This window comes from Oryzias latipes, chromosome 16, assembly GCF_053564925.1.
Source record: "Oryzias latipes strain Hd-rR chromosome 16, Olatipes_Hd-rR_3.1".
In the NCBI taxonomy this organism is placed as follows: Eukaryota; Metazoa; Chordata; class Actinopteri; order Beloniformes; family Adrianichthyidae; genus Oryzias; species Oryzias latipes.
In genome coordinates, this window is record NC_136252.1 from 24,351,309 (window position 1) to 24,363,864 (window position 12,556).

Here is a 12,556-nt window from a genome sequence, read left to right on the forward strand (position 1 = left end):
ATCTCTGTCAATCCAGAAAGCAGACCTGGCTGTGGCGGCCTTCACCATCACATCAGAAAGAGAGAAAGTTATCGACTTTTCTAAGCCCTTCATGACCCTGGGGATCAGCATCTTGTACAGAGTTCAACTGGTAAGGGTGTTATCTGAGGCTGCAGGGCCCCCGCTGGGGTGATACTCTTCAGATCTTCCACTGGATTTGATTCCTGTTTCATTCACTGTTTTTAAGCCGACAATTTCATAAAGCAGAAAGCAGCCCACACTTCTAAAATAAAGCAGACTCTCTGTTGCGTAACATTTGACCTCTTCTTCTGAAGCAGATGATTGTGTTCCTATTGTGTGCTGCTTTTTGCATCCACTGAGTCCATGCTGAAGTTTATAGTTGTAATTTATTTTGCTCAGAAAGTCAGAGGCCTGTAACTGGGTAACAGTGGCAGCTTTACATTGTTAATGAGGTTTTGGATGCGCTCCAAGTAAGCTAAAGCAGAAGGCGGTGTGAAAAAGGCCGTTTATGGATTCTATCATTAGAGTAAGCACTGCAGACATTGCATCAAAGTGCAGTGAAAGATAGTGCCCTCCTGTGGTGTAAATGGTATCTTTAATAGCACCATAGCTCCTGCCCCTCAATCAGTCACTGCCAGTCGTTTTCCCCATCCTTTTATATCTTATTTTTTTCTTCTTTTTTTTTATGTCAGGGCCGGAAGCCAGGTTACTTCTCCTTCCTCGATCCTTTCTCTCCAGCTGTCTGGCTCTTTATGCTGCTCGCCTACCTGGCAGTCAGCTGTGTGCTTTTCCTGGCAGCAAGGTCAGTCCATGACATCACACTCTTAAGATTGTCTGCAGCTGAAATCTCTGCTGTATTGCTATTCATTTTCAAGTACACATGTCAATCTTCTTCACCTCATGCAACCAAATCAGGGTTGTGTAACCCATTGGCTTGAATCAAATGACAAGACGTAACTGTATTATAACTTGTCATAACTGATTCACCTTTATGACACTAATAGGCTAAGTCCATACGAGTGGTACAACCCTCACCCATGTATGCGAGAGCGCAGAGACATGCTGGAGAACCAGTACACCCTTGGAAACAGCCTGTGGTTTCCTGTTGGAGGCTTCATGCAGCAAGGATCAGAGATAATGCCCAGAGCCTTGTCCACCAGATGCGTCAGTGGTGTGTGGTAAGTTACATTGCAGCTCTGTTGCGTTTGTGTGTCTCTCAGTATGTTTTGTATCCGCTGCCTCTTTTCTTGGAGGTTTGACCTTCACTTTGTTGAGGGATGTTTGCTGAGATGGAGAGCTGTGCTTTCTCTTCTCTGCAGAGTAGAGAAAAAAAAAACACTTTCTTGATTATTATTCGAAAAAGCTTCCAAGGAAGCCAACAGGATTTTTGCCTTCTGACTCTTACCTTTAATCAAATAGCCATTCTCTTTTCACTCTCAAATGTCAAAAAACTTGGTGTAGGTTTTTGTTAGGCATATTTATTTTGTCTAAAGATTTCTGAAAGACTTTCACATGCAACAATATTGACACTGTCATTCTGTCATTCTGAACTACAAGCATTTTTTTTTAAATAGAGTGCAAAGATCTGTACATAAAAGGAGAAATACCTCATCAGGTGCACACTCAGCAATCAACCCACTTTCAAAGGCCATGTAAGCCATTTTTACTCACACACTCTTGAGAATGTCTGCAGGATCAGCTGGAGATTTTTCTGTGTAAAGAACATATTCAGCAGTGTAAAAGCTTAAGTGACTCCTGGTTGTAAAACACAGGAAGCACAAGATGATGCTGAAGTTATGCAGTCAAATTCACATTTAGTGTGAGACGAGGCTCCATGCCAGTGGGATATTATAGTTGTTTGTGTCGACACAACAGCGTTTGATGTAGTACCAATGTGCACGAGAACAGAACAGCATTAAGCAGCAGCGCTTAGCAGCATTGAGTGTGTTCACATGTGGGCCCATTCAATTACTTTCTAAAAGTTAATACCGAGGAGTTGGCTTGATATACTGTGGAAAATGTCTGGAAAATGTCAAGGCTGCAGTGCATGAGTAAATAAAGCACATCAACCATGTTTAAACAAAGGCACTGCTCACAGTGCGGCCCTGACTTCATTCTCTGGGTGGATTCGTTCAAATGTGCATGTGATTTATGCTATTCCAGCATCTCATGCCATCATATTATTAATCAAAAATGTGCATGTACATTTTAATAAGTGTCAAGGTGCTACTGACCTCTAAAAAGGTTAATTAACTAGTAAGAAACACATCTAGTCTGACAGATTAAGCATCTCCAGGCTCCAAACAGACGTCTTTTGGACTTTTATTACCTTAATGAATGAGATGCATGGTTTCAGTGGGATAACATGATGTTCTAATGAAAAAGAGAAGCTGTATTAGTGCTTTTATTTTGGAGGGAAGAGAGTTAGAGAATATTGCTTTAAAAGATAAAGAAACTTAGGTTCATGTTACAAATGGAAAGCCATAATGCTGTTGCTCTGGAAATGAAAAGAGCATTTTTAATTGATTAAAGAACTGTCAAAAGTAGTGATATAGTAGATATAGTGATTATATCAGTAAAAAGGAAAGATGATCAACTCTCCTCACACCATTGACTGTCTAAGAGAACTGGACTGAGTGAGTGTGATGCCAACCATATGACTTGCTTCCGGCTCCAATGAATTGAAGTCAATTCAATTGCCGTTTTTTCGCAGAACATCATCAGTAACCAGTGATTGGTCTGAGACAACGTTTCTATAGCAACCACTCTCACTAGTCAAGAGTGAGCTGTTGAAAGGCAACACTCCTACCACTTGAAAGGGGCCTGGGAGAATCTGTCAATTTAAATATTTGATGTGAAACCACAAACTTTTATTGGGACATCTGGTTGAGCAGTTTACCCCTTGAACAGGTGCACTACAAAAAAAATATCATGAAACAAACACAGGATTAGCAAGAACATTTTTAAAAAAGGTTACAGAGCAGGAATAGTTATACTGACAAATAGAATGACTGAGTAATAGCAGGTTATTTCTCAATAGAGTTCTATGGGATTTTGGCTTCTTGGAGCCAGCAGGTACTGCCTGTTTGGAATATGAAAGGGAGGGGTCACTCAGACCAATCCTCATATGCAGTCAATCTCTCACACGTGTCACTTAAAGCATACTCAATCCTTACTTCCATTTAATAAAACATAACATATTTGTTTGAATTGTTTGTTTTTTTAACTGTTCCTCATAAATTGCAGCATACACTATAAAAAAAGTTTTAAATAGTGACCATTGATACAAACTGAAATACTAACCGTCTGGTTCTTCTTCAGTAACTTGTTGACTTTGAAAGACGTGCTCGGTATTAAATAATTGTCACTAAAAGCTGAAGAGATGAAGAGTGGAAGAGAAGAAGAACAAAATTACATAGCTGAGTGATATGAGGAGTTTTTTATTTAATTAAGCTTTTGGTCAAGTTTGTGTAAGTGGAGTGTCTGGGATGAAGATGGACTGCTTTTTTTTATCTGAATTCTTACATTTATGAAATAGATTTTTAATTGTATACTTTTGGGGATTTTGATTGAGAAAATACTTTGTACCTGACAGATGTTTCTATGGATTCTTCAATTTCTTCTACATTACTTTATGGTTTTTCTAATGCACTTTGATATCATGTAAATCCATGTGACAAGCATCCTTCTTGTGTCTCCATCCTAGGTGGGCATTCACTCTCATCATCATCTCCTCTTACACGGCCAATCTGGCGGCCTTTCTGACCGTTCAGAGGATGGAGGCTCCCATCGAGTCTCCAGACGATCTGGCTGACCAGACCAACATTGAGTACGGGACCATTCATGGGGGGAGCACCATGACCTTCTTCATGGTATTACACACTGTAAATTACAGACTGCTTGTCAACTTTGTTTCTAAAGTTGTATTGTTTAAATGCTTTATTTGTCCACTGAGCTTCTTTTTGGTCAGTTGTGGCCGGTTGTGTTATGCGGCTGATCGCCTGTGTTTGATTTCCGAAAATGATCCTGGCATCTGAGTCGACATCTGTGTTTGCCGTAGTGTGTTTCTGTCTTTTTGTGTAGGTGTGTTAGCCTATGGGTATGTGTGTAGGTGAGGCTTTAAACAAAAATTGCGTTTACCTTTCTGTGTACATGCATGTGAAATGGCTACAAGCCAATGAGCATTTGTTTTTTCATTTTCTGGTGTTTGTTTGAACTCAGGATACACTGCAAGAAAAGAGCAGGCTGTGTTTGCCTACATAAGCTGATTTCATTGCCACAGCACATTACCCCATTCAATGCCTAATCCTCACAAACACATACTTTTACATACAGATGCTTCCCTTTTTACTCTTTTCTTTTCTTCTCTCAATTTCAGATACAACGTGTAATTGTGCACTTAAACACTTAATCCTGTTGGAGCTTGCCATATGTTGTCTAGAGCTCAATGATCTACTGTGTGCTCATGTACCAGAGTGGATCTTCAGCTCCTTCCCTGTTAATTGGCAAAAAGCATCTGTTTCATTAAAATTTTTGCTCTTGTTTTGTAAGAGATGATTATTTACGTTTTTAAAGCTCAGAGAATCACAGACACTGACACAGTAGCATGTTTGGTTTTTATGTTTCTTCTTTTTTTGGCAGAATTCACGTTATCAGACATACCAGCGGATGTGGAACTACATGTACTCTAAGCAGCCCAGTGTGTTTGTGAAAAGCACAGAGGAGGGAATCGCCCGTGTACTCAACTCCAAGTATGCCTTTCTGATGGAGAGCACTATGAATGAGTACCATCGCGGCCTCAACTGTAACCTCACGCAGATAGGAGGCCTGCTGGACACCAAGGGCTACGGCATCGGCATGCCACTGGGTAACCATTCAGAAATATCAAATTTACAACTTCAGTTCTTTGTACTGTATATTAAACCAAATACATCAATATATGGAAAGAACATAATTTTTCACTTTGATCTATGGCAGCAGCACCTTCAGACATATCCTGTTTTAAACTTACTATGGCTCTCATTACTGATTAAAAAGCAAAGAAAATAGTTATAGAAAATATTGTAAAAATCCAAGTCTGCTGTAAAAATGTTATTAGTATCAGAAAAGGATTTTTTTAATTCCAAAAGGTTTTTACAGAGAAAAACAGGAAAATGAACACACAAAAAAGACACAATGATATTTTTAAAATATATTCTATTTCGTAAATAAAACTGTCATCCATATGAAACTTGTGAAACACGACTTAAAAACACACTAATTTACGAAGAAAACAACTTAGTGTGTCTTTTAGGAAAATTTAGAGATTTTCACAAGTGGTGTCAGTGTTTTCTCAGACTTCAAACACATTATTTTTTTATGTCTTTGAAAAGGTGATCTATGGTCACATAAACTGTGGAGAAAAACTTTAACTTTTTTTACCCTTTTAAAAGAATTTTCTGACACCTGTATCACTTAATTCAAGTTGCTGTTTGACAATCCCACAGTTATTTATTTTTTGCATTGCGTTTTTATTTGAATCAAGCTACTTTTAATGCTTTTTATTTCTTTTGGTATTGTGCCTTTAGACAATCTCAGTTGTGAAGTGACTCGAATTGATTTCTTTTCTTTTTTGTTTTAAAGGTTCATTACATGGTATATCAGTAAAAACAAGGAAGACAGTCACTCCCTGCCAAGATCTGAGGTTTTGTTCTTTTTGAGATTCTTAATGCAGGACTTTTTGAGGCTCTCAGATGTGAGACTCTCTGTTTGGAATGTCTCAAAAGAATAAATCTTTGAAGACATTTGTTCTTTTTTATCTTCTAACAGTTTGTGACAAGATTATTAAGAGCTCTTACAACTTCCAGAGGACCCTGTGAACTCCCGGGGAAACAAAATAGACTCTGAACCTGAAAAAAAAAGTCAACAGAAAAATTGAACTGTTGTCAAGAGTTGTGCTGTATTGCTGAGACTGAACATTTCCTACAGAGAGCATGAGTGACAGGGAGCCACATGTGATGTAAAACTTTTAACTTTTACAAAAACAAAGAGAAAAGAAGCACACCAGGAACAACAAATAGCTGCGTGTGAACAGTTTTTTTTATTTAAAGAAACCTGTTTGGAGCTGAGTTGTGCAATTAGTTCTGAAAAAGTTTGTATTGATTTTCTTCTTCAAAGAGTGTGGGATTTGTAGGTGTTTATTCTGTAAGTAATGACCATGGAGGCAGTTGTTATTCCACACACGCACGGCACTTGTGCACTATCCTTTTCTTTATGTGTAGCGCAGGGAGAGCTCTTTAAATCACAGCGATCTCCTCTCAGGAAGAGTTCAGTCGTTGCTTGACTCTCTGTCATTGATCGCTGGAGTGGAAGAATGACGAGCTGGAGACATAAACAAGGAGATATAAGACTAAAGGAAGAAAGATATTATGTTTTAAAGCTAAAAAGAATAAAGAAATTGTAACCATTCTCTATTCATGCAGGTGTGTCACCTTTTGCAAGCAGGAGTTATTGATTTAGTATTTTTCAGGAAAGCCATTCTCTAATAAATACAGCTTTCACATCAGAGAAATAACATTAGCGGCTGGATGACTCAGTTAGTTGCATGTGGTACTGGAGCATAGGAAGCCAGAGTTAATTTTCCATCTGGTGCGATGAACTTTATCCCCTGTGGGTCCTTGAGCAAGACCCTTTGAACTACTGCCTAACTATGTGTCCACTAGGGGGCAAAGGTCTGGGTCCCCCTGTGCCTATCCCCAGCCTGGCTAAAATGCACAATTGTGTCAAGAAGGCTATTTGACGTAAAAATCTTAGTGAAAGCTGATTTTTCTGTTGCGACCCCTGAAGGGATATGCCGAAAGGTGAGCAACATTTACATCAGGGAAACTGTATTTGACATGACACCACATTTCATTTTGCTGACATTTTTTACACATCATTTATCTGTTGTAGAGAATGCTCAAAGCCAAGTTTCTCCTCTTTCAAAAGCTGTATCAACCTTAGTTTCTTTTTGATGCAGTATTCCTTCTTATTTCCATTAATTCCTAACAACTGTCTATGATTTTCCTAGACTAAAGCTCTACAACCTTTAAGGTTAGAAGAGCCATTTGAGCCAGTTTCTGAAACCCAGCTAGAACTGCTGAGTCACATTTTATGCTTAGATAAATAACCTTTATTCAGGATTTTGTGACCGTTTAGCTTTTTATTTATAAAATGCAACTTTTAAATATTTACAATATTGAATGACAACAAGGGGTAGTATTTATCTGATAAAGCAACTTTAGCTTCTTTCAATTTCGTCCGCTGCACATCCAAGTTCCTTTAAAATAAAATACATCTTGTGTAAAATAAAATCCTCCTGCTGCAGCAGATTTACGTGAATTAAAAATGGAAAAAGCAGAGTCAAACAGAAAGTTTGATTCAAAAGTCTGGCTTTTAACATGATCCCAATGTTTGCATTTAACTATGGTTTAGCCATGGCTCTTAAGAAAACACATATACATTAAATTGTGTTTGCTCAGTTATCTTTAGTTAGTCCTTTGCTCTACTCTTGAGAATCTCCTTCATAATGATGTAGATTTGTGCGTGAGCAGCAGCTGTACACTGTCTCTGCCTCGGCTTGTAATCTTGTCGTTTATATCTCTAATCCCCTCTTTCTGTTCACCACAAGATCACTTGAATCTACTTCAAAGCCATAACAGCACTTCTTGTTTTGTCTGCATTCTGTCCTCTCACAATCCCTCATGTCCCCCCCTGACTCTTCTGAAATAGCCTCTCTTGAGCTGCACCTTGTCCACCACTGGCTCTTATCTTGCTTCCCTGTCATCTGCCAGGATCTCCATTCCGAGATGAGATCACTCTGGCCATCCTCCAGCTGCAGGAGAATAACAGGCTGGAGATACTGAAAAGGAGGTGGTGGGAGGGAAGCCAATGTCTCAAAGAGGAGGACCACCGTGCCAAGGGTGAGATGACTGCCGTCTCCTCTTCCTCCTCCACTTTAACGTTCCCAGTAATGGCTTCCTCACTCACTGCTGTAATGCAGCTAATGGCTAATGCCTAACCCTGTGTCCCTCTAAAGGGTGTTTAGCTCACTCCACTTTCCCAAATGTATTAGGCTAGTCTCTGATGTTATGTAATGTGAATTTCATTAGTGGGAGTGTTTATTCATGTGTTAAATGCATAAATGGGTGTTTATACTCAACTATTGTATGATAATACTAAAACTTTAAAACTCACCAATTATAGTGTTGTATAAAAATCTATTTAAAGCATAATCTACAAGACATCATTGTGATTATTTCTTTTAGAAATAGCATATTGAGTTATTTGAAATATTATTATTATAAAAGACCAATAAAACCTAGGGGGAAAATGTGATTGAAGTAAATTTAAAAGAACACGAGAATTGACACCAGAATATTTGACCACATTTTCTATATTACATAACAAATGCATCAAACCAATTTTCTCTACATTAATATTTTTTTAACATTTCAAAAAATATGATGGGAAAATATATAAATCATGTATTATAGCATGTCTTTTTCTAAAATAAATAAATAAATAAAAAAAACAGGAAAAAAAACAAGTGATAAAACTACCCAATGGAGGATTTTCTTTGCCAGTCCTGATCCAGGACCATGGACAGCGCAGATGTTTGCTGTTGTGAAATACTGGTTTGTTCTAAAAAGAAACACATGCAGGCTGTCAGAAACTTCAAATGTTTACTGAACCATACAATAGTTGTTGAATATAGAAAGGACAAGCTTTATTAGGACTACTAAACCCACCACTGCGAGTTAAAATCACTCTTGAGTTGGGGTCTCCATGTGCTGATGTGCCTCATGTTGTCTGCTTTCAGGTCTAGGGATGGAGAACATTGGGGGCATTTTTGTGGTGCTGATCTGCGGCCTCATCATCGCCGTTTTTGTGGCTATTATGGAGTTTGTGTGGTCGACGCGCCGCTCAGCAGAGACTGATGAGGTATGCCCCCATACCTGCCCTCGCCGACCCCACAGACACTCCCCAGTAGGTTCTCATGGCATCCCGCCAACCCTTTTATATTGTGTTACTCTGCCGTGTGTTTTTGAGTGACAGAATAGGTAGATTTTCTTTCAGCTTCTGTGTTTGTATGTGTTTGTGTGTGCCCTGACACTCAAGGCCTTGACTGTTTAATGTGATAAGAAGCATTTTCAAGTATGTGACTCCTGACTGTCTAAGACTAGAAGTAAAGGATTTGATTGCATGCTCTTCCTGTTTTGTGGCCTTCAAGTGTTCAGTGTTTAATAGTATGACAGCAGATGTTCGTGAGATATTCATAGGGGTGTAACGATTCGTTTAAAAAAAGATTTGATTTATATCATAGTTTGTGGTAGGCGATACGATTAATAGTCGATATTGGTTCAATTTGAACTGACCTTAAATGGATCCAGGACATCTTCAGCCAAAAATTCAACCAGTGTGACTCAGAGATGAATACCTGGTACTGAACAGTGCAGGTGACATTTTCCAGATTCCTTATATTTCTTGCAAGATAATCAAGTGTAACTTAAATATGTGTACAAACAAGTAATCATAAGAATTCATGGCAAATCCATTCACATTTTTGTTTCATAAGTTTCAGCCCACTGTTCTTTTTCCACATAAAAGAACATATTAGACCACTACTGTATGGTCACGTCTTGGCAAAATTCAAAGTGTTTGCACTGTAATGATGGCTTGATCCTTTTTTTGCTGCCATCACATGTGTAATGTCCGCTATGATGACACTTGGTCGTTTAAACATTATAGTAAAATGAACCTAACTCAATCCAAATAGTATTTTCCAATATTTTTAAATTCGATTTATGTCACTTGAAACTGTTTTATAATAGTGTAGGTTGGTTCGATTAACAACTTGCCTCAGATAGATCGATCTTGTTGTATTGTAGGCATAGAAATTGTTTTATCAATTAAGTCGCATAATCGTTACACCTCTATCTATTCATGATAGACTGGATAAGCAATATTGAGAGATGCCAATATTTGCTTGCATAAAAGAAAGTGATATTTTTCCCTGGCATTAAATGTCACGATGTATCTTCTTTTACATGCCTCACATGTATGCTGGTATTCTTCGTTCCCATTACCGGATTACTCCTCACCCATGTCACTGTGCGTCTCCCTTTCTCTCTCCAACACACGCACACTTCATCATCAGTGTTTGTTCTCCAATAACGAGTACTGTTTCTGTTTATGTGAGCACATGACTTTTGATCATGATTTCAATGATGGTGTTTGTCTGTAGCAGACATGTGGTTGTTTGTCATGTGTTCGAAAAAAAAACAGTAGTCATGATGTTGGAGCAATGAAAGAGACTAATGGTGTGTGTGAGTCTTTGTGCACATGACTGAGTTTGAATGAGAGCTTTTATATGTGTGCAGGCCTGCTTGTCTGTTCATTGCACCATAATGAAGTGCACATAAACTAAACAGCATTTTGGTGTTCTTTGTGTTTAGACTATAATAACTCTCTTTGCTCCTTGGATATCTTCTCATCTCTATCCATCTCCTCATCATTCCCACCATGGCTTTGTTTCGGTTTCAAATCATGTTGCTTCTGCACCTTTTTTGTTCCATCAATGTGTCTGTTCTTTCTGCCTTGGTGCCGCCTCCTTTTTCTGTCTTTTTCTTTTCATCTTTTTGTTGCTTTCTTCTGTTTTTTTTTTTTTACATTCTGTCTTTCTACTGCCCTGTTGTGCCGCTTGCCTACTTTGTGTCTGTGGCATCTCCCCTACCTTTGCCTCCTCTCCCTTTTCTTTCCCCCACGTCTTTTCCTCTTTCCTCCCCTTCCCTCCTTCTTTAGGTGTCTGTCTGTCAGGAAATGATCACAGAGCTGCGAAACGTCGTCTCCTGTAGGAAGAGTTCCCGTATGCGCCGGCGGCGGCCTCTGAACAGCTCAACAGTATTGCGCCATCCCACCCGTGTCGCTCTGGGAGCCCCCCGACCCCTGCGCCTGGTCCGGGAGATGCGGCTCAGCAACGGCAAGCTGTATAGTGGAGCTGGCCCTCTGACAGGAGGATCGGGAGAGGCAGGGACTGATCTGGGTCCTGGACCACAACGGATCCTTGATGATCCACTAGGTGCCAATACAACCCCGCCTCCACCTGCCCCCACCCCTGTGTTGCTGCCCAGCCGCAGCTGCACCCATGTGCGGATCTGCCAGGAATGCAGACGGATTCAGAGTTTGCGGTCAGGCAGCAGTATAGGGTCAACTTCAACAAAAATACCACCTTCATCTGCCCCCTTGCCCCGGCTACCTCCACCCCCACTCCCATCCTCATCCAACACAGACAGTGAGGGTGGAGGGGGGCCCAGCCCCAGGCGACGGCATCACAGCCCTCCACTTCATACTCCTCAGCCCCTTCCCCCTCCACAGAGCAGCGCCAACACAGACCTGCTGGGGGACCAGGACTGAACGTAGAAGAGGCTGGGTGGGGGGGCGATGAGCGATGTCACTGTGGGACACTCGTGCTGCTATAAAACCTGTATTTCCACAGAATAATTAAAGCTTTTCAGTGAGGTGAAAAACATTAATCACTGTTGGAAATGAATACATGGGACAGGACCGTTTCTGTTGTGGATCAGAGTTCTGCAGATCCTGAACTCACTTGGATGGTCTGCAGTTAAACCTCTGACAGCATCTCCGAGGAAAGGTTCAGTTTGAATAAACTGAAGTGGAATTGCACATGACCAAAGGATGCTGTCCTTTGGCTTTTTACTGCTGTCTGACTTCACTTTCAGACTTGAATGCGCCAGTTTTCTTCCACTGACACTTCCTGGAAGCCAACTGGCCCTTTGGTAAGAAGAATTCGTCTTGCTGGAGGTCATACTATGTTTGTATGTGATTAAAAAAACAGCAACTAAAAAGACTTCCTGAGAGTTATTTCCTGTTTGATTTATTTTGTTGTCTTTGGTTTGTTACTATTGTTCTAAGTGGGAAATAAATACAGAGTATGTGTAACACAATGGTGGATTATATCATGACTACAGCTCATTGTGTTCAGGAGTTTTGTGTCCCTCCCCCTAACCCAGAGCAGCTGTGACAGAATCAGGGAAATTTGATTAAGTGACAGCAAAGTTCACATTGTTGCAGGAAAGAAGAAGCCGGCTATAACATTTGTTTGCCTTGCAATTCTGCGTCGAACTTCTAAATTAAGAATCATGTTCTCTACTGCAGCACCCATCTAACAACGTTAGATAGCCAGAAAGCCACAAAAAGGAAGGCATAACTACTGTAGCAATAAAAATGTAAAATTAATGCCCCTCGTTATCCAGAGTAAGGCTCGTCAAGCCTTTCTGCTCTTTTTTTCCCTCTCCTCTGTTCGCACAGTGAAGGGAAGACTGAGAAACTGGGTGAGCCAGAGGGGCAAGGAGGCGTAGAACTGAGAGAAGATGGAAAGAGTCAGTGAATTTGAATGAGAAATCCTAGCCTGAACTATTTCCATTATTAGATCTGTCCTGATCTGTTAATTCTGGGCATCTTTTAAGGGCCTTTATGCGCCAACAGGCTGAAGCTGTGGCCCCCCCACTCAAGGCTC

General features: G+C 40.1%; 1 protein-coding gene across 14 annotated transcripts in view; it reads left to right on the top strand.

The window, feature by feature from the left end:
* Positions 1-11,984, top strand: part of grik5 (glutamate receptor, ionotropic, kainate 5) — a 115,844-nt gene extending 103,860 nt beyond the window's left edge. For 8 of the 14 annotated variants that reach the window (XM_078933565.1, XM_078933567.1, XM_078933566.1 and 5 more), the window contains 8 exons: positions 17-130; positions 693-802; positions 1,005-1,178; positions 3,707-3,872; positions 4,642-4,867; positions 7,812-7,940; positions 8,840-9,006; positions 10,822-11,984. In XM_078933565.1, coding sequence (XP_078789691.1) covers positions 17-130; positions 693-802; positions 1,005-1,178; positions 3,707-3,872; positions 4,642-4,867; positions 7,812-7,940; positions 8,840-9,006; positions 10,822-11,433 — 1,698 coding nt within the window. In that variant the 3' untranslated portion in view covers positions 11,434-11,984. Of the gene's footprint in view, positions 1-16; positions 131-692; positions 803-1,004; positions 1,179-3,706; positions 3,873-4,641; positions 4,868-7,811; positions 7,941-8,839; positions 9,007-10,177 lie in introns of all 14 variants that reach the window. The other 6 variants (XM_020710269.3, XM_020710270.3, XM_020710267.3 and 3 more) reach the window with 6 other exon arrangements.
* Positions 11,985-12,556: the final 572 nt, after the last annotated feature.